The sequence below is a fragment of the Mycteria americana genome, chromosome 17 (assembly GCF_035582795.1).
Source record: "Mycteria americana isolate JAX WOST 10 ecotype Jacksonville Zoo and Gardens chromosome 17, USCA_MyAme_1.0, whole genome shotgun sequence".
Classification (NCBI taxonomy): Eukaryota; Metazoa; Chordata; class Aves; order Ciconiiformes; family Ciconiidae; genus Mycteria; species Mycteria americana.
In genome coordinates, this window is record NC_134381.1 from 9,127,415 (window position 1) to 9,150,883 (window position 23,469).

Sequence of the window (23,469 nt, forward strand, 5' to 3'; positions counted from 1 at the left end):
CTCTCTCCCCGGTGCAGGCAAATTTTATTGTACTGATTTAGTACCTTGATTACCACATAATTTTTCTGTCGCCCCCCCCCCCACCCGCCACCCCCAAAAATGAGGAGAAAATAAGAAGATATAATTATAACATTTCTTCTGTGTTACTCATCAGATTTTTGTATGCCATCAATTAAAACCACATCTGTTATAAATACACAATATCCATCACTTAAATTAGGCCAAAGCTTTAAAAACACCCTGTAAGATTTTTCCATGTCAGAATAATTCAATCACTATTATGTTTCCTTGATGCAACTATTTTGGGACTTAGCTTGTTCCTTGATAGGATTTTAATTAAGTCATTTACATTTAATTTCCAAATATGTAGCTGTTACAGAAGGCAGCAAGGAAATGAAAAGACAAAAAGAAACCTGAAGACAGCCAATCTTTAACAAAAATATTTCTGATATAAAAATGAATCCGAGGAATACATATTCAGTGATAAGTATTCCAGTCCACGTCTGGTAAACTCTCAGATAATGGCAGCATGGTAGGGTCACTGGGGTTCTATTAGCTCAATTAATGAGGAGTAAGATAAGGCTAACACCTAGCTCTTCAAACGGCTAAAAAATAGAGCTGATAGTAATGGAGTTATTAACCTTCGCCAGCCATTGAATTTTGCTGCTGATTCAAACTCCATTTCCTAGTTCAGGCCTCCATTAATAGGCTGTTTATTATCCCTAATCCACATTGGGATCAGCTGCAGAAATATGAATGCCCCATGTAAAGACCAAATAGTTAAAAAAAAAAAAAAAAATTATATTTTTTTTTCCATTCTGATTTTTCCCTTTTCAACATATTCACAGATTCTACCTTAGAAATTAGGAACTTCATTATCCTAAACTGTTTGAATACAGGCTCTTAGCAGTGTGATGAAAAAGAAGCTTTAAATGTATTATGTAAAAAGATGACATAATCGGGGATACAGCCACATCGTTTTGAAGACCAAATAAAACACTGCTGAAAACTTGCACTGGAGAAGCTAGTGCTGTTTATTTTCTCTACTGGGAAAGAAAAAACTTTAATATTGGAAAAATGGGTATTTGAAATATATTATATATGTATTGTTAGGTCAATCCTCAAGTTCATCCCTCCCTTGCCCAGCTTTGTCTGCCCACTTGTATTGTTTGTAGATACTACTGTAATATAATTAATCACTACTGAAATGTAAAACAATCGACCCTGGATTCGGATCAGATGGAAAAAAACCCAAAGGAAATGATGGAATGGAGGAACTGGGAATCCCAGGATGCACTTAGCAGCAGAGCCCATTGGCACAGATGGAAGGGCTTGCTTTATCAGCTTGAGGAGAACTCTAACACAAACCTGGCTACAATTTTAACTACAGAGATCTTGAGTTAAAGGGTCTTTAGGCTCCTTGCTCAGTTTGTACACACTCAATTGAGATTTGTGACACTTCGTGATTTTTCAGTCTATTTTCAATGAAAGAGACACTATATAGTTACCATAGTCTACACACAGAGGACATTCTTCCAAAATCTATCACAATAACATCCAATAGAATATCAGCAATTATGAGTAATGGAGTTAAGATCAAAATAAAAAATGTTTATGCTAATATATATACATCCAGTACACAGTGCTACCCTCAAAACTGAATGCAGTTGTAGTTGTCCCGTCTCAGCAAGGAAACAGCTAGCATAACTAGAGAAGGTAGAGAATGGAGACAGGATGATCCGAAGAGTGAAATGACTTCTAGGAAAGGAAAGGATAACCAGACCAAGGTTCTTTGCCCAGGAAAGAGATGACTGAACAGGCATATACAAGAGGCTTATAAAATCAGAAGCGTTGGAGACATGAACAGGGAATGCTTAGAACTGTTTCTCAATACAAGAAAGGAACCCGGAAAAACGACTGTGAAGTATTTTCATACAACACCCAGTGAAAAACTGCAACTTCTTTCCGTACAATTTGGTGGAGGCCAAAAGTACATTGTTGAAAAAGAGACTATAAAGTCAAGGAAAATGGGCTATTAGACAGTTGTCCAGATGACCCTCTGGCTCAGGGAATCCTTGAACTGCTGATTGCCTTAAGCTGGCCTGGAACCAGCAGACAGCTGGTCATGAACCAGCTGAAGCTAATGACAAGAGCTATATAACAGATGACACTGTTGCTGCTGAATCTTATTGTAACTGTAAGTTTGGGAGAGAGCAGAAGGGGATAAGAAATATTTTGGTAGATATTAAATAGAGTTTTCAGTATATTAGAACTATCCATGGCTATACTACATATTTCTTATTGTTGCTCAAGCATTAACAACAAAAAAACCTAAAATACCTATTTACACTCATTTGGATGAGGAACTGAATTCAGTCCTTTGCGTTAGTAGTTCTGAGCTTCAGATGCCAACCTGTAATTGTATTTGGATTCCCACTTACCGTAGGCACTAAGTGGTTAACGGTGTTCTTTTACTAGAAAGCTGAGAGACCACTAATAGATTCAGCTTCTTATTTGCCCTAAAGGCTGCCACAGTTCAATACGATTAGGATCCTGTCCACTTAAGCAGTAACTGCTTCATAGGGAGGAACATAGAAAGCAATACATGTCTTCTCTGAGTACAGAAAGAGCAGTTCTTTGGTAGATGGGTTTTGCCTGATACAGGTAGGTCTTCCTGTACCAGTCTGTAAGCAAGCCTTTGCTCTACTGCAAATTCTAATTTAAAGAAAACCCTGTACCTTACTTTTCCAGTGGAAAATGAATTATTTTCCTTTTTGTTCCAGGGCAGTTCTTTGGATGCAGTGGCTGATGCTGTATGAGTTTTTTTATTATTACATTTTAACAAACTTTATAGCCCATTTTGTTTGTTTTCAAATAACTTTATTTTCCTTCTTTTCTACCATCAATTACTAGGTTTGTTTTTCTTTCCATAAGATGGAGGAGTCAGGAGACTGATCCTGCTCAATGCTGTATAATTTAGTATTATGTGTACTAGCTTTATGAGGTGGGAGTCAGATAAAACATAGTATTTGAACACTAACCATTTATTAGCTCTAAGGAATAGATTTGTGACTTGACAAGCAGACAATAACTCTGTGTTCTGATCAGCCAAAGAGGTCTACTTTGAGTTCAAAACACTGAGTAACATACTCTTTCACAAATAATTTTGTTCACTGATGTGACTAGATTTTAATAATAAACTTGATATATATGTAAATTTATTTTAATCTAATTTCATCAACAGAGCCCTCCTAAAAATGAGACTTTGTAGATTGTTCTGTGTCTGATTTATAGATTTCTGCATCCTATTCCCAGATTGATTTCAAGGCTATAATTCTATCAGGTTTTTCTCCTGATGTCAGAAACACCACCTCTGCAGATAGTGTTTTATAACTAGCATCACAACTGAAACTGAATTACTGCCCTGCTATCCTATGCTGCAATATGTCCTTTTGCTTATAATCACCCTCTCTCCCTTATATACCTACTACTTCAGTTTCATGGAAAATATCAGCTCCAAAATCAATCAGGTAGCATGATGTCTATTTTTGTCCCTTACTTCAACCCCTGTATAAAATAGTAGGGGCCAAATTCTTAATTCAGATATGAATGTGCAGAGCTCTTCAAAGAAAATGGAAGCTGAGCAAATGGATCAGTGCCAAATTTCCACACATGCAATTTTATAATGACTTGTTCTTCCTCACTCGATGAGGTCTCGATCCTGTAAAGGAGCACGTGGCATACACTTGAGTATTCACACTGATCTCAGGTACTCAGACATGTTTAGGGACTCAGGACCTACCTTCTAAATGCACATGACTAATAATCCATGGGAAACATTATTTAACTGAGTCTAGCATAAGTTTCAAGATTCTTTCTCCCTTTTTTCATGAAATGGATTCCTGTTTAAGATGTATTTTGTCTTACTTTTAATAAAGCTACTGCTGTTTTCACATACTTTCATTTTTAAACCTTGATGGCATGACTGCTAGCTCCCTCCCTTTTCACTCTCCTCTTTTCTCTCTCCAACTCAGTCTTACCCTTTTACATCTTTCCACTGTGCCCTGGGGAGTGGCAGGGGGATGGAGTGCAGCCACACAGAAGACACAGGAAGAGTAACTTTGCCAACTTAAACACTTATGTGGGTAATATACCTTTTCCACTACTAGTTTTTAGATAAGAATAAGCTTCCTGGAAGCATAAGGACTACAAATTTCCAATGTATGCCTTTGGAGTGGCCATTGTGTCAGCCAGTGGTATGGACTGAACCAGGAACCCCTGGAGGGGAATGGAGAAGCCTCTCAGCTTTGATGAGTACACCAGCATTTCAAATCCTCACCACCCTTGGACCAGCTGTAAAGAGTAACTCCATTTTATTTGCCTGGCAATCATAACAGTTCTCTTTTTATGCTCATTTCTCTCATATTACATTTCTGAACACTTCATTATAGCTCAAATAAAATATAATTCTCATGTTGTTTTTAATTATTTCACAAAACCCAAAAGTCTCATAATGAGCTCCTCGCAATACTAATATATTTCCATAATATTATGCCAATGCTAAAGAAAGAAGATGTAGATCCCCCCTCCTGCTGCAAATAAAACACACCTTCTGATATAATCCAAACTTTAATCCATTTCTTATAGTTTGCCTTTAGAGGCAACTCAAACAAATAACCAGAAGAACAAACCTCTTCTCTCTCCCACAGTTTGGCCATCTGGAGGATTTGTAAGGCCAATGCTCTATTTCCTACTCTCCAGGAGCAAGACCCCTTTTCTAGCTAAGGATGGAATAAATAAATAAGATGCAACAGCCTATACAATGTCAGTAAAGACCTGTATCTTTCCATAAACAAATTTTTCATATATGTAATGTCATGATTGCTAAATTTATATCTTACCTGTTTGGAATAATATGTGATTGTTGCAGCTGTTCTCCCTGCTCTATGTCTCTTGGGAAGCCATAAAGCACCCAACCATTGGTCATGCAGTCTAGTGTGTTTAGGCGCTCTGCCAGGATCTTCATAACAAGGTTGTCTGGGACTGCAAAGGATTAAAAAGATGACATTTATTTTGTATGCTGAGTCTGCAATTAAGGAGGATACAAACTACTTTTTCTGGTTAGACTGCTATGGGAACTGGACCACAAGGAGTTATTGCTGTTTATGACTGATAGATTTTAGAGAGAGGAGTTACTGTTGACTTTGCATAGTTACTGTGCTGCCATGGAACCCCCAAACTCATAAAGAACTGTAGGACTGAAGCAAAGTATTTGGTAAAAACTGATGCCTACATAATTTTGCAACGTACTTTTTCTCTCAGCCATACTGGGCTGATGTCACAATGAAGTGACATAATCTTATCAAAATGCAGCAATAATGACGTGAGTTGTGTAAAAGAAATCCTAAAACAGGAAAGAAATGTCTGTAGTGTTCTGTATTTAACTTAGCAGCTAATAATGGTTCTGCCACAGCAGGCTAGATGCGATATTTCTCCAATTTGCCCAAAAGCTTGCAGCTTTTATAACTGAAAATAAATTTCCAAAATGTATTTCAACTACTGTAATTACTGCATTGATGACTCCCTAATTTTAGAGATAAAAGTTCTCTTTCCTCTATTATTATTTTTCTTTAGGGCATGAGAGAACATCAGCAAGATGCTGATTGGGATTACAATTACTACGCAGCTTTTTAAATTCTATTTAATGGGACACAGTGGTAAGGAGGTATCCTGCATATTTTCAGTATAGCCTTCATAAAGTAAAATATTTCAATCAAGATACTTAAACTTATGTATCTTGTTACTTTTTTTCTTTTTACAGAATAATTAAATTCTTAGGTTCAACAACAGTGACTATAAATTTTGCAAGGACTCTTGCAATGTTTTGGGTGCAGTGTCAAATAACCCCAAAGAAAGGTCAGCAAAATCACCTCAAGCTACTTCCCAAAAAAGCAGCCAAAACAATTTTCAAGAAGCAATGAGAGTCCCTTCTCTTTATTTGTACTGTATGTCTAATACACTGTTGCCTCTACTGGAAACAAGCAATAAAAAATGCTACATAAATCCACATCATGGAATGTTGATGTTTTGATACTCACTCTGCCATTGCATCTGCATACAAAAATACAACAACAAGGGCTTGTAGGAGAGCGTAAGTGTCAGATTTCTAACAATGCAATTCGCTTTAGGACTAGCTGACAGGAATGCGCCTGTATTTTAGTAGAGTATATTATTAGCAGTGCACATTTATACCCTGGGTACAAGCAGATTTTAAACCGCAATAACAGAATCCATTTGCTTCCTGAAATTTAATATTTCCTGAAGACTTACACCTCTATCATGACATTCATTACTTCTCCTTTAAATAATCAAATTACTGAGTTTACAGAATTGCACTCAGGATTCAATGTACCAGCAAAAAGGGAGTAAAACCACAGGGAATTCATTAGAAAACAGATTAGTGTATTAATTGAGGATACCCACTTCACATTATAAAAAAACAAGTTAAGGAGAGTAATATTCTCCATCTGCTAAAACAAAAACCGAATGGAATAAAATCAGACACTTGACAGAGAGCAAAATGACAATGCAAAACTAGGCATTCTGTTAAAAATGGGATTCATAAAATTAACTATACAACGGTGCAGCAGCAGACAGAAATGTTATTAGACAGATGATACTTATCTATCTAGGACCTGAGCTGCAGGCAGGCATAGAGGGGATAACAGGAGAATTTCAGTGCTCTTTGCAGGGCAGTTCTCCCTACCCTCCAGGTTACAAGAACTAATACAAATCCAAGACATCCTGGTAGGGAGAAAGAAAAAAAAACATCCCACCTTCTCTTTCCCCAAAATATATTCCATACAAAGACCAGTGGAATTTTCCTGGTAGTCTTGAATTTCTGGCTGCAGCACTAAACTTTCTGTCTTGATGCATGTTATTTTATCATGACTCCTACTGGAATCATTAACATGGATTTACAAAGATGCCAAATTACATGTTTTTTTTGAAACATTTTCAGAATGCTTAAAGACAGTTTTGCAAGGGATTTGAATGAAACCTACAAACCCAAGAGTAAAACTGCACTAAGGTAGGATTCTGCTGGAGCTGACATCCCTGTGAGATGAAGAGGGAGTCAGGGCAGAGGGTGAAAGCCCCAGGAATGGCACAGAGAAATAAGTGGGTATATTGTGTTGTTGGGCTTCCAGCAGGTTGTAGGAGATTCTCCAGTTCCACAGGCCAAATTGCTTCCATCCTGCACACGGGAAGAGAAACACTACAGCCTACAAGAAAATTAAAAAGCAATTGTGATGGGAACCAGGCAGCATCTCCTCAATCTGATCACTTCCCATAGGCCTTCTGTGAATCCTGATGATCGAAATCCTCTACTTTGGTCACTATTTTTGAACAAAACTAAAGCAATCACAAGAGGAAAAAAAAAAATCTAACAAGATGCAGTGACAATTCATTAACAATTTATCTAATGGCATGCCAGGTTTGGGGTTTTTCGAATAATACTGGTAACCCTGACACCTTGCTACCTTCAACAATGACTGACTAGAAGATATCAGGAATACACTTTAGATTGTTTGTACACTCATGTACACATATACATCACTGAATAATATAGATGCTTACATATTTTCTGTGCCTCCCTCTAAAGCTTGATGGTGAGAAATAAAACATAAACAAGTCAGACAGCAAGCTCTGCTCTCCTCTTGATTAGCAAACATACCTATCACTTCAACACAATAGGGGAACATAGCTTGTTGGCTGTTCAATGGCATTACAAAGTACATCAGCTGCCCTTGAACAGGAACAGTCACACTTAAAACAGCTGCATTAAAACTGTAAAACATCTTCCACAGACCAGAGGGGGAAAAAAAAGGAGAAAAAAGGAAGAAAGAAATCAGTATTATTCTTATTTTGCTGTGGTACAGACAGAGTAGGTAATGAAGAACTCTGCAGTATGGTATTCCTTTTCACTCATGTGGAACTGTTTCTTGAATGTAAGGCAAATTAATAACCTGTAATTGGAGGGGCACAGTCTGTAAGTAACTAGCCAGAGGTCTCCTGGCCTTAAGCACATGACCCAACGGGCTATATAGCAAAGTAAAATTTAGAGCTTTTCTGATGAGACAGTCAATCTACATGTTTTAAGTAGATTATGAAGCACAAGAGCTTTGAATAATCAATTCCTTTTCAACATAAGCTTGTGTGAGTTTCCAACTCTGGAAGTTGAGGGAATGAGGCTCTAGAGAGGTTTTACTTTATCATTACAGAAGTCCAAAGATAAGTTTCTTGTAAAAATTACAATGTGCTACAAAGAGATATCCGGATTAGGTAATGTGGAAGTACATCTCTATTAAGGCAAGAAATCAAGGTACAGGAGTAAAATTCACCCCTCAGAAGTAATGCTGCAGAGCTGCTGAGCTACAGTGATACCCTGAGAGCACTGTACATACCTGTGGACTAAAGTCACAGTGAACCTCAGAAGTGGTATACATGGCAGAATGAGGCCACAACCAGCTCCACACAGAAATGTAATTCCTTCATGCATACGTTCTTGCCTAACATCAATACCACACACTGTATCTCCTTTATCTCCCAGCTTGTCTCGACCATGTTAATGGTCTAGACTATGCAGCTGAATTAGCAGCTGTGGTCTTAAGAAGTGATCCAATCAATTCAAGGGTATGATCAGGCAGGGTACAGAGGCTTAAAGCGCTGCTGTTCATGCTGGAACTGCTGCGTGGACACCTAGAGATTTTCTGTCTCCAGGCCTGTCAATCAGCACCTTCCAGCAGACCATTTAAAAAATATATTTACTTCCCAGAGCTTCAAAGGTTTTCACAAGTATAAGGTACTTCTCATGAAAAGTACCTCCTCATGCAACTCATAGGAGCATGGCCTATTAGCTCTTACCCAACCCATAGATCTGCAGGACTAATAGAAAACCGTATCAGGCAATCAGTTGACAAAATCATACCATCTGCTCAAGACAAAAGTAACAGAACATTAAAGGCACAGTCTGAAAGGCAAAAACACTACTTGAGAGATTACAGGGCACAATTCTCCAATAGCTTCAATGCTGTCAGTGCTCCAAGCTATACAATTATCATATTTAAATTGATTCCTCCTCCATATCTTTCCCTTTAAAACAGAACTTTGAAGGGTATTGACTCACTTCTCCAAACCTATGAAACCTCAATTCTAAGTACAGCATAAATGCATTTGGAGATATAAATTCTGTCAGCTTTGTGCTGTAAAAAGTTTAAGGTCCTTTTGACGATATTGTCCATTTACCCTTTATCCTTCTCTTGGAGATTTTTTTTTTTTTAGCTAGGTCTGAAGACTTTCACAGCTAATTCTGATGCCTGAGGCTTGATCCCAGTACTTGACAGTTAACATCTTGCCCTGAGTATAAGCTACTGCCGAAGGCTACTTTTCTGGATTGTCCTGTCAATCCTAAATTTAGCAAAGCATGAGATTTGCTTACCTTATTGCTCTATAAACTGTGGATTATTCACAACGGGTCATTTTATTTGGGTCTTTCAGAGAGGTATTCTATTTTCTTGCCCACATTAAGGTCTTCAGAGGGCGTATCAATTTGTTTTTAATGTGTTTGAGACAGATTTAACAGTGATTTACCATCGGGTAGGTTGATCCATATTTTAATTTAATCCTGCCAACACACCAGATTTGTGAAAAGGGGCTATTTTTCCATTTCATAGCATACAGCCAATTTTGCTTACTGGAGATAATAAAAAATAATCCATAGGCGTCTGCAATGCAAACGGCGGCGGCAGGAGGAAAAGGCCCGTTCTCGCTCCGATGCGGCAAGGCGAAGGGGAGCGTTTCCTCCCGGCGGCGGGCTCGGGCGGAGGCCGGGGGCGCTGAGGCCACAGAGCCCCGGCGGGGCATCGGCTGGGCCCGGCCCCGCTCGGCGCCGCCGCCACGGCCCGGCCCGGCCCGGCCCCGCTCCGCTCCGCTCGCCGCCGTTGGTTGTTCTCTACCGCCACCTGCCGGGCGCGGCGGGCAGCGCGGGGCGGCGGCAGCCGGTAGCCGCCCGGCGGGCAGCAGCCACCGCTGCGGCAGCGACTTTTAACCGCCGAAATGTCGGTAATTCAGGGAAAGGGAGACCGCTCCGGCGTCTGCTCAGTCCTCCTTAATGACGGACACGGCCGGGCTGGCACGGGGAACCTGAAAGCGCCTCTGGTTTCGGGATGTTCGAAGCTAAGGGGAAGCCGGCAAATAAAGAGGCACCACAGCAAATAATACCGACCTGGCATGTGCCAAGTCCCGTAACGCTTATTTAGTCATTTCATCAAACAGAAAATTTACACAGAAACACAGTCTCCACTCGCTCGTTTTACCTATACAGCACTGCTGAGAAGGGCTTCCCGTAAGCATTGGAATAAGTATTTTAATACAGTAAAATACATAATATGATAGTAATATTTCATTTCCACATTTTAAAGATTTTTGTTTCTTCGAATATATTAGAACCTCTTTTTTTTTTGGAGGTATTTAGTCATTTAAAATAGGAATTAGCTGCATTAAAGAGGAAGTGATGACATTTTTAAAGCAGGCACAATCCCAAATCATTGATCGAATGACACACAATAAATCAAGCCTTTCAGAAACGCATGTTAAAGGAGTGCATCATGCTTTCTCACAGTTATCAAGCCAGAGATTCAGGAATCTACATCAGATCACACTGAGCAGCTAGATAAGATTCCAGCCCCTTACACTGCTCTACCTGCGAGTGGCATCTTCAGATTTAGCCATGGAAATTCAGTCCAAACTGAGTATCCAGCATACAAACATACAGAGCTTTTTTCCTCTAAAAATAGCCTCTGCGATGCTGTCAGTGTCCATGTGTATTTGCCTAATGGCACAGGCTGCCAGTGAGTCACAGGATGATCTAGTGGGCTGACGCCAAGGTCAAGATCCACACACCTGGGCTCCCATCCACGCTCACACACCGACTGCGGCGTGGCGTGAGTTGAATTAGGTTTTCTGCCTCAGTTTACCCACCTGCAAGACAAAAGCTACTCTGAATTACCTCACAGGGATGTTTCTAACCTGAAAGTTTCTGAAGCTAGTAACATAACGTGTATTTGCACTACTACTTCTTACTCCTTCAGCTTCTGCAGAGAGAATACAGCTAGACACAAGACAAATCGCAGTTCTAACCCATCGAACGCATCGTTTCCATTATCATCCAAGTTCCCTATTTCCTCCCTATTTCTAAACTAGTTCAGCTCTACTGAAGAACACAGGGCTTGTGACAGGGCAGAATCTGGCCTACAAAACCCTTTTTGGCAGTGATAATATTAAAAAAAGAATAAATTCGGTCGGATAAACATGGTGAAAAACATCTTGGCTTTCTATACCAAATACTGATTCACCATGTGATGGAGAAGAAAGGACGTCAAGGGCTTTGTCGTTGCTTACCAGTGAGGCCTGGTGCCAGCACGCACTCTAGATCCCCAACAGCGGGATCAGCTGCCCAGTCCTGTGTCTCTCCCCTTGCTGCTCCTCCTGACACCTAGCAGCCACATTAAAGGGACATTCAAAATGTAAAGTGATACACAAGAGCTATTAAATGTTTTGCTTGTCATAAAAAAAGTGTTTCACATAGGAGCCTGATTCTGTATGTATGGCACCCAGTGAAACAGGGCCAAAGCCAGAATTTGATGTTAAACTCCAAAGAGCGCGTGCTGCCAATATGCAACACGCTCTTCCTTCCAGTTGTCTTATAAAAACGCATGTGATTTCCCCATCCCAAACTCCAAAGAGAAAACCAAAGAGAATTCCAGTCAGCAGCCCTTTGCCGAGGAGCTAGCGCTGCAAGAAGAGTACCAGGAAAGGAAACACCACATTTCTAAGTTTTTTAACAAAGACTATCAGCTGTAAAGATCAAAATAAATAGAAAAGATTAATACTTAGCATTTATATTGTGCTTTGCTGTTTAAAAGCCCCTGACAAGCATGAGGCCCTGTATGGCCAAGGGCCACAACTTCACTCAAATCCATGAGGGTTTGTGGCACTTTGGCGGTGCACAAAGATGCCCCCTGACCAAAAATGGGAACGGTGTGCATCTGATAGATACGTTTTAACTTTCAACCTGTTTTACCTGGTCCCTCATGCAAGCCCACAGACTCCAGCAGCGCTATCCCTGTGAGCTATGATGCCTCATATTGGACTATCGCTACTCCAGTAACAATAATAATGGTGAATACTGCTGCAAAACCAGGAGACTGGCAAAATTGATACGGGCAGGACTCTATCCACTAGCTGACTGATTATCACAATTGCTCCAGAAAGCAACTGCACTAGACTCTTAAATAAAATCACATTTATTGTGTCTGGTCTGGCATCTAGGCTTGGCTTTTCAGGGTGGGGTTTTTTGTTGGTTTTAGTTTTTTTCTTTTTTTTTAAACTCTTAAATGGGGTGGCCTTTAAAAATGTCTTTGTAGACTGAGTCTCCCCAGTGTTACTTCAGCCCTGAACATCTGCTAGCCAGATATAGCAATTTTGATTGTTGCGTGTTGTGTAGAATAAAGAAAAACATATTCTAGATTTTCAAATAAAGGAAAAGGGGACTCTAATGTATCATATTGTAGTGATTCAACACATAAAAAAAATAAAATTCAGGAAAGAAGATGACAACTTACTGCCTATATGCTTTCACGTAAAACTTTCTATTCTACAACCTTGTATCTTTTATTAAAATATAGACACCTAAAACAGAAAAAAAAATTTAAGTTTTATTTTGTTCTCTTGACCACCAATTTTCTCCTAGCAGGAAAAAAGACTGCTACCTATTTTCCATAAAAAAACCCTTTGTAGCAGTCCCAGAGGAAAAGTCAAAAGTTTGACTTGAAAAACAGAGCTACTTCAAAAGCATTGTCAAACAGAGGTGAAGGTTTCTTAAAAATGCATACATTAAAGTATGGTGTATTCATAAATATCTCTGTAACTTTACACAGTATATTTGTGATTGAGGTGTATATATAGGTGAACATATAGCGCCGTTATAAAACTAACTTAAATAAAGTAGAAAATCAAATTGTTTATTAGCTACTGTTTGGGCTCTGTGTGTGTGTGCATGTGTGTGCATGTGTGTGAAAAATGAAAGAAAAATGGAGAGTTTTTTTCAATAATAAAAAGGGAGTTGCACTGCAGGGCCCCTAAAGCTTGTGAAAAATTAAACTCGACGGATTCAAACTGTCCTATTTCCACTTCAAAAGAGAAGAGGCACTGAGCTCTTCCCAACTTATCTTCAAACGCCCAGCACCCTAGAAAGTTTCTTTAAAAAAAATAAAGTCTCTAGTTCCCCCAAGCACTGTACCCGTTACTGTAGCTGCTGTCTCTCCCTCTTCTAATTATACCCATGTGAGTCTATTAATCAACTTGTAAATTATTTAGAGAGCCATGCGCTGTCTTCAGCTAGTACAAACACACTGCATGCAAAGACTTGCTGAAAACCAATGGAGCTCCCAAAGGGTCTCTCTCCAATGTTCAGACAGCTTGCAGCTCGCCAGTACAGCGCTGTTAAAAACAAAAAATAACACTAAGCTTACCTCCTCAGATATAAAGATTTACTCAGCCTTTCAACTCTGAAACTCTTTGCAAGTTTTTAACAAAGAGGAAGTTGCTCTATTGTCAAATCTTTATTTCACACTTAGTGATGAGAATATTAATTTGATGTCAAAAAAACCCCCAAGTGCTTTCAGTGAGACTGTGATCACAATCACCAGGGGACCCCAACTTTCAGAGGCTACACCGAAAAGCACCCCTTTAAAACCATTCCAATTTAAAATAAGGGGGGGGGGGGGGAATCTACATTTGTACAGTAATAGTTTTTATTAGAAAATAGGAGAAATTAGGGAATTCCAGATTTTACCCCCCACATGCAGACTGCCATTGGGGACAGCTTCAGATATCACTACTTAAAAAATAGAAAAAGGAAGGGGAAAAAACAACACAGGTTGTGTGTGTTCAACTCTAACAGGCTGCAAACAGTGCAGTGTTATCTGTCTTCCATGAATCAGCTCTCTACCACCTGAATCTTCATTTTGGTGGAAAAAACAATTACCCAAACTAATAGCAGTTCTCCCAGCTGAAAAGCAGAATCTTACTGGTTTGGGAGTGGGTCTTTTCCCCCCTGCTCTTCATGCTGTTTTCCTGTCATCTCACTTTTCTTGGCTCCATTTATTGCAGCTTTGCAAACAGATATATTAATTAGCAGTGATCATGCCATGCTATTTCACCATGAAAACATGGAAAATTGAACAGAATGGCATGCAAATTTCTTTTCAACTGACTAATGACCTTTCCTATTTTTGTGATGCCCCCAATGCCAAAATGCTTCTGCTTCTATTTTCATTAATAAAATGCAAACATCTCAAGGGGCAAACACCAGGAACATTTAGGGGGGAAAAAAGCAGATATGCTTTCTGCATTTTTTTTTCTCCCAGGGTATCAAATTCTGACAGACACCTTTACAATGGTGAACATAGATCCTGCAGATGGAACTTTAAATTAATGCGTGCCCATGTTTTCAATGAGACAGGTCCACAAGGCAGTCTAGCCCTCCTCAGAATTACAGCAACCCGGGGACACAAATTCTGTGTAAAGGTCTTCATCAAGCCAGCGGGGTCTATGAACGGGCTATCTACATATGCATCATTTGTCCATAGCCCGAGTTACTAGAAGGGGAGGACCAGTCTGTGGAATAGTCTCTTCATAACATTTCAGAAGGAATCAAACTGAATGAATTAATTTATGGGAGTTGTCTTGCTGTCTAGGGAAGGGTTCTGACCACTACGCTAACCTCTTACTCCAAATGGAAGTCTTCCTAGGCTGCCCAAGCAAATGGTGTGCGCTAAATTTAGCATTATTGACCAAGATTTAAACTAACTGGAGTTAGTGACCAGAAGACTGGTATCAGACTCCAATGCTGGTAATTTTCTGCCCAGAGTATAGTTAGCAATAGTTGCCTAGTATTCAGTGAAAACCACAATATCCTAAAGGAAAAGTCTGTGCATTTCAGACTGGTTGTCTAAGGAGTAACTCTATGTTTATGACAGACAGAAAGCAGTCAGGTTGCTGAACTTCTCACTGAAAACGCATTTTTTAATATCTAGTGTGCACCAACTGTCAACTAGAATGTTCTGGGAATTAAAAAATTAATGGGCTCAAAAATATCTATGCTACCTTCATTAAGCAAAATAAGTCACTATATACAAAATTAAGAAGTTTGATAAAGCAAGAGATAAGGTCTTTATGAGACAGCAAACACTGAAAAATATAGAAAATGGGAATGCACTGAGTTGCCTTCTGGGGTGAATAATAGAATTGTCTGGGCTGTTCTTGAAATACATGTTGTATACATGAAGCAGCAGTACAGGAAAAAGCAATACAAAGAATGTTTGTGACCCCTAAAACCAAGAAGAGATCTGAGTTAGTCAACCAGAACTAGAACAGAATAGACAGCGGACAGCCTCACTAACTCAGTAATGAGTTAGCTTTGAATAAGCTGGATTTTGAGCCTTTTTATGACACCACAACATCTTGGTGGTGTTGGCATATCTTAAATGACTAATTGTATGCAATCAATTGTGTCCACAAGGAGGGAAACCACACTGAGATCAGTCCCCAGGGCAAGCAGTTTAAGAATATATGAAGCGTGCCCTCAAGATTTTATGGCACTAGTTTCATTTTGACTAGTAATGATTTGAGCACAACATGTCTCATGGTCTGTCTTTGGTTCCAGGGTATTCTGTGATAATATCACTTGCATGATTCCTTGCCCAAAGGAACAACTGTGCTGACTTGGTACATAACTAGAAATGCAATGAAAATTTTGAAGTTCTAATTGCTTTTCCAGTTATAACACTGTCTGCTATTGACTAAACTAACTCTATTTAAATGCAATTTTCTTGAAACTGAATGTAGTCAATAATAGTGTGAGAATCTTTCCTTTGTATTAAGCTGGTTGTAACTCTGTAGCAAGACAGCAAGGAGTCTTTGCTCATCTTTCCTCTTCAGTACACTATGTTCTTTCATTTTCTCCAAGCCTCTTGTGAGGACAGTAATGAATTCTTGTTAGTGTTTACTAATGTAAATTCATTCTTTGTTATCCCTGGGAGAGGAGGATTAGCAAAATGACAGAACTTATTATTTCTGGTATTGCTATATAATATTTACTTTTATTCAGCCCTTAATTTTGTAGTATGTCCCACCAAATAAAATAAATGTGCATACAAGCAAAAACTAAGAGAGAATTTTTTAGCACAATGCACAGAAATATAGTTATGATTCCCATTAACATTCAGAAGCATTGTACAGCTTTATCCTGCATGCTATATTAAAAAAATTAATCTAAATCTGAAATAATTTCTAATTTGGAGGACGAAAGGAATTACAACTTCAATTTCATTTTCCTGAAATGAAAGCAGCTCCCTTGGACTAAGGATGTGCATATTTTTATGACTGGCTAAAAATTATATCTGTGCAATTATTTTACTCTACCAGGAATGCTTTTGGTATCTTCTTTAAGGAACTTTAATGGTCAAGATGAAGTTCATAAAATACACAAAAAGCATTTTAGTAAAGGAAGCTCTTAAAGGACTGATCTTTGAATAAATAAATCATCCAAACTCCCATCTCAGTCATAACTGAAATTAGAGAGCGAGGTATTTACAGTGGCTGTTCTCTGCTTCACAGAGATGAGAAGAAAGTGAAATTACAGTATACACATGACTCTGAAATGCATGGATACCATGAAAAAGACACGGGCCCAGAGCTTAAAATGATCTCCACATGTGAGTTAGACTTCATACACAAGTAGCCACATTCAGGTCAATCAGACTATACACGAGGAAGTTATTTCCATACATAAAGATCAAGGATACATTGCAATTAATAGACACTAAGATCTCTTGCCTTTGAGTTAAATGACCATTCTGATTAGCAGCATCTCCAAATCAGAAAATCCTCTCCTAGATCTCTGTGCCTATGTTAGAGAGGACCCAGCTTCTCTCTTTCAGGCTGTAGAGATTCGTGCTTTCCATTCCCATGGTTTCCACATAAGCTCCTAGTCCCAGCAATATGGAGGCTGCCACAGAAAATTAATGCATTGAACTAGCCGAGTTACTGCATTACGAATAACTGCAATCCATTCACTAGAGATGAAGTTTAGACTTAAAATTTATTACCTTGTGGCTTGATAAAGTGACTGACAGAGGGATAGAATACCCAGAGCTGCAGGCTGCCAAAAGTCTTTTTGAAATGCTTAGGAAAGTACTGAATCTCTTGGTATGGTATCAAGGGAACCTCAGTTAATTTTATAGCCTCATGTTTCAGATCTGTGTAATTCAGTCTCAGAATTAATCTGTTGGGCAAAAAAGGGGACTCTCAAGCTTCCCACCTCACCAAATGACTTTCCTTGCCAAAAATAAAAGACAATGAAGATTTCTCTTTGCTCAGGGGGGGTTTGCTCAAAATTCCATTAATACTGAAGCTTAACCAAGATTTCTCGATCTTCAGCAAGATTGTCTCCTTATATTTGTATCGTTGGTAACCATTTGGCCTGTTGCCAGAAACAGGACTGAAAGTTCCTCTTCCAGGCCATTGTAATTTGGCAAAAATAAACATTCTTCCACCCTACTGAAATACAACTTATCCTTTAGAACTACATATCTTTTCTGATTTTTAACACCCACCACATAGGGAGAGCTATCCTTGTGCAAGACAACTAACAAACATGTAAGTTTAAGCTGCTGCCCTAAGGAGCTTACAGTATTTATGATTTATCTGAAATCACTGCAGAGCCTTCCAAAAGCAAAGTACGCTTAGATATTCTTTGTGGTAGTCCCCTCCTACAACCTAAAATGCTGATAGAAATGAAGTGCAAAGAAACTTTATTTTTAAGTTTAAAATATTTGTGTGAAAGTAGAGGAATCCACAGTAGCATTCTAAAAGTAAAAATCCACATATAAAAGCAGAGTCTTTACTATAGTCCACTTGAAATAAAAATGAAACAATATTGTGCTTTAAATAACAGTTTAAACATTTTAAAATTGTACGTCTATATCAGAATTCTGATTTTGATTTAGGGATAAAAACACGGAATTCAAATTTTGGAACGGGTACAGGAAATCTGAATTTCCCTGGAACCCTGAACTATTTGCTTTGAAGATATCGAAGAGCTTAGAAGTCTAACTTCTGTTACGCAGTGCTACAAATCACATGTAATGAATGGAATTCATCAACTTCGATTACTCTGATGTAAATCAGATTAGAATCTGACCAAGAAAAATTCACTCCCAATTTATTTTTCGCCACAAATTTGTAATTACAGTTTAATAAGACAACAACGTGCCCTACCTGGGTATCCATTGTCAATATAAGGCTTAATGAGTTCTCCAAGTTTTGTCTTGTCTGCAACAGCTTCCTTTAGCAGTTGCCCACAGCAAACTAACAGGAAGGAAGAACAAAAAAGACACAAGGTTAAATTTTAAAAAGGAAGCAACAAAGAAAAGAAAAAAAAAAGCCAGAAGCTGCATACTGGAATAAGGTCACTGAATAAAATAAAAGTTGTAGGTTTTTTGGGTTTGTTGTTAGGATTTTTTTTTTTTTTTGGCCAAGCAGAGCAAAAAGCAGAGACTGAGCAGGGGAGAATACTGAATAAAAAAGAATACATTTGGCAAAGAACATATTAAAAACAGAGGTAGAGAGAAAGATATTAATCAAATATGTTTCTGAAATAATAACTCAAGGGATTGCTACTGGTTTTCACTTTTTATAAACTTATAATTACTGAATAAATTTACACCTGCTGAACAGCATCTGAACCGCACTGTTGGAGGTGCAGGATAATACGCAGTTCAAGGAAGTGAATCCCTGGATCATTTAATGATCATGTAAGAATTATATTTAAAAAACTGTGCTAATGCAATATTATCATTGACTTCAAATACACAGAACACCAGGAGATGCAGATTTAAAGTTTTAGTCAGGACAGCTGTGCACGAAACACTGCTTCTTTGGGCTTGGATAGCACTTTCTGACCAAAATTATTCAGTCTTACTGCCCCACACGAGCTAGATACGAGAGTCCTGACCCTTATTTTACAGAGAGGGAACTAAGGCACGGAGAGGTTACACAACATCACAAAAAGTCCTAGTTTCAACTCAGTTTTGGGAAATATTAGGTAACAGTCACTCTATACATTATTGCATGACCTTTCAATGAATAATCATAAGTTGATTCCACCTTTTCTGAAATCAGTAGCACCAACATCTACAGCTGCACTGACTTTAATGCAAAAAGAAGCAAGCCCTTTCATCTGCTTTATTGCTGTTAATCACACTGTTTGGCAAACAAGAGTAAGAAAACTCCACAGGAACACTTCTTGGACAAAGCTGATGAAGTTTGATGTTTAAGTGACAAGGGATGAACACAAATTTTAAGTCACTAGTTGTCCTGGAGAAGCAAATTCATATTCACAATAAATGGTATAAAAACATAACATAAACTCAGTGCATAGACCCCAACTTAAGACAACTAATATGTATACAGCTAAATTCAATCCAATTCATGAGACTATTTAAACATAGGATTAAATTTTTAAGCCTGTGCTTCAATCCCAATGCCCTAATTGGAAATGAAGTATATGCTGAATTCTATTCTGAAAAATTATGGCCTTCCGACTCCGTTTTAAATACTTAATTCTTCTAATATTTGGTTTACAGTATACTTAAAATAGAATTCAACACATGGGTGAAGCAGTGGTAATGGTATTTAGTAAAAAGAGCTGCAACTCTCCCATATAGTAGTCACTTTAAAAAAAAAATGCAAATTTTGACCTAGATAAAAACACTATCAAACTTGCAGTTTTAGAAATGAAGTTAAAAAAATATTCAGAAACACGAGAACAAGTTAATTTTTAACACGTTCAAACATATTTTTCATTAAGCCAATTACACAATTATTAAAAATATAGCTTTGAATAAATCTACAAATATTTATTTTAAATATGAAATTATAAAACACAACAATACTAAAATAACTGATAGCATAAACATTCTATCACTTTTATTTGTACTTATCAGTATTGTAATATAGATTTTTAAATAATTTAAATTTACTTTACCAGGTTCACTGGATATCATTTTAGTCAGTCATGTATTTTTTTTTTTATAACACTAAAATAAAGATTTAAAATACAAAAATACTAAACCTAGAACCCCAAACTGATAGGTAGACAGTCTCATAGCTGTTTCTGTGCCTTTAATGGAACTGCACAAACCTACGACCTAGCCATTAGTTGGAACGATTCTATGGAAAGCATATGGCTTTTTCTGAAGGTTCAAGTTTGAACTTGAAAAAATGTGTTTATTTCCTGAGCAGATCTACTAAACCTGTAATTGAAAACAATACCACTCAGATCTTGAAGTTATTATTCACATGTAAAGCCAAATGCAGGTTCAATGAAATCTTTTGACTTCACCAGTTCAGGGAAGACACTAGCAAACTGGCACATCGCTATGGACAACTGAGTGAGTTCCACTTATTAAAGACTCTCCCGAAGATAAAAAATCAATACCTACTTAATTTATACATTGAAAGAATACTAATGAAACAAACTTGCATTTTACTTAACACAGGGGATATGAATAATCGGCAAATTTTACAGATATCAGACATTTATTTAAAATAATTTATGGCTACTCCACTATCAGAAGACATTATAGAGCATGGACACATACCACATCGATCCTATCACCCAGCTGTGTATTCATATTATAGGACTTTTTAACATTAGCATGCTAATCACAGACAAGCCTCGTATAGAATTTTCTGGGCCTCCTTTACAAAAGAAAGGGAATGCACTTTTAAATAATTACTTCCTTTTCCAATACATTACTTCAGATGCACAGAACCTGAGTCTTCATTCAAATTCAGAGTAAATTCTATTTTAAAAGTGCCCCAATTTTGGTCAGACAGCTGAAACTGCAAAGACATTACTCATGATCCACTGATCCACAGAAGAATTCAGAGTGCTACAGGAATCTAACACATGGAAAAATACTGATGTAAAGGGTATAAAAAATGATGACTAAAAAAATGTTAGAGCTGGTTTGTCACAGAATATATGCTCTGTTGGTTTACATTTCTTCACTGAAATACTTTTCACTTCCCTCAAAAATTTGACATCCATAGCAATGGACAAACAGAGAAATTTTATGAGCAAGTAAGAAAGACAGACAGCAAAAGATAAATGATCAAAAAGAGAGAAAGGAGGAATTGAGCAAAGTGCATATTTACTGAGAACTTACTGTTGACAACACCATATTTCTGAGCTATTAGTGCTGCCTGCAGGCTCTTCCCACTGCCTGGGGGTCCACAAAAGAGAATCCGTGGTGTAAAGGGGGCGGCTGATCGGTGCCGTGTTTGGACATAGGTAAGAACTAGAACATGAGAGAAAGGCAAGAAATACAGGTTATATCCTATTTCTTTAAAAAACAAACAAACAAAACAAAACATTGATTAACTTCTTTTTTTTAAAACAGTTGTTATGTTGATCATCATTTATCACTGAAACATCTAGATACTCCAGCCAAAATCAGGACTCTGATAAAACTGTCATGTCAGCAACTTACACCGAGAGGCACTTTAGAAATCTTACTATCATTACACTCCCTTACTTTCTTTCATCAGTAGATGTCAAACCATTTTAAAGAGCAGATTCAATTAATAATTGCTCTTTTATCATGTTGTTTTTAGCAGAAGTAATTTTTGCTTGATAGGTACAATTTTACCATGCAAATTATAGAGGGATATAATTACATTTAATACTTTCTGCAGTTTCTGAACAAATATTTAAGTGTAAAAACTCAAGATGTTAAATTAATATGACATTTGTCCAGCTCTGTGTGTGTGATTAACAGACTCCTAATTACAATATTATAGACTTGTAGCACAGGATGTTAGCATACAATACAGCATTGACAACACATCACCGAGTAGGATTTTATTCTTTTGTCCATCATTTGTGCATAACACATAAAGGATATTTGAGCTTCTTTGATGTCCAAACAGAGTGGAATCGGACATTCTTCTACATTTTGTATCACCTAGGAAATACTACATTCAGGTCAATCTACAGATTATAAGAGCGTTGGAAAGACCACAGGACATGTGAAGCATCATCAACACTGCTGTATCATAGAGATCTGAACTTTGTTGCAATCTCAAAAGAGAACCTGATAGATCACCAAGAAGCTAAAAGAATACACAGCTTGGCAGTGAGGACAAATTAGGATCATAGTTGGACACAGCCAAACACTCTTACTCCCCGTGCCCCTTTTATGGGTAACAATACTAGTGAAGAGAGCAGCTCAAGCTCCAGCACAAGCTATGCAGGTTTTCCAGGGATCATAGATTCAAATGCCAAGGCTAAAGCTCATGCCACTGTACCCTGACTGCCATGGTTACCCATGATTAAAGCAGCATGGGCACACCTACACAGGCTTTGATTTCCACTGTAATTGCAATGGATACAATTAAGTGTTAGCCCAGACATCTTCAGTTCAAATAAAAGACTCTCTAGACTAAAGAGTCCTTGTAATAAAATGGTATTTTAGTCTAACAAATAGGACAGGCTTAGACATCAATGTTTGTATGAATCATAAGCCCATATTAGAAAAAGAAAACACAAAAGGATTGATGGAGAACACCATAAGGATCAGTATTTTAACCACCATTGTTAACACATTGCTGTATACTAACAATTTTTCTGAGGACCCTCTGCTTGACACTTTGGTATCATTATAAAATCTTTTTGTAATAAATAAAAATCTTCAGCAAACTCCAGCCCTGCTATTTCTAGATAGCAGACCTAAAGTATTGAGAAACTAACTCAAACTGCAACCACATGGGATCGTATACATCTCTTTCTCCAGTGCCACAAGCTGTACTGGGATACTACACTGTACAACTGAATTTGATGTCACCTATCCTAGCATACATTAGCAGTAATTGCATTAAAGTTTAAGAGTTTACAGAATTTTATAACTGTATGAAACAGTCCATAATAATACTAATATTGATGAGAGAGCTCCTCTTTCTTTTTTAACTCTATCCATAGCAATAAAAACACTTAACAAAAAACCTGGAAAAGCATAACAGAAAATAGTGCGTTTGCTGCATAACTTCCTAAAAAACAAGTATCAGCTACCCAAGGAGTGCTCTAGTTATTCTGAACATTTTCCATAACCCAGTGTATTGAAAAGCACAAACATTACAGGCAAAGCACCCTGCTTACAAATGATGCTTAATTTGCAGTAAATAACCAAGTTAATTAGGAGTAATGATCCCCTAGACAGTCTCCACATCTAATTATTCTTAAAAAAAAAATCTGGCTGCTTGATGCACTGCAGAAAAAAGATC

General features: G+C 37.9%; 1 protein-coding gene across 2 annotated transcripts in view; it reads right to left on the bottom strand.

Moving 5' to 3' along the window:
* Positions 1-23,469, bottom strand: part of AK8 (adenylate kinase 8) — a 73,124-nt gene that overhangs the window by 23,876 nt on the left and 25,779 nt on the right. For both annotated transcript variants that reach the window (XM_075519743.1, XM_075519744.1), the window contains exons 9-11: positions 21,357-21,488; positions 18,403-18,492; positions 4,902-5,043 (exon numbers count right to left, since the gene is read on the bottom strand). In XM_075519743.1, coding sequence (XP_075375858.1) covers positions 4,902-5,043; positions 18,403-18,492; positions 21,357-21,488 — 364 coding nt within the window. The remainder of the gene's footprint in view (positions 1-4,901; positions 5,044-18,402; positions 18,493-21,356; positions 21,489-23,469) is intronic.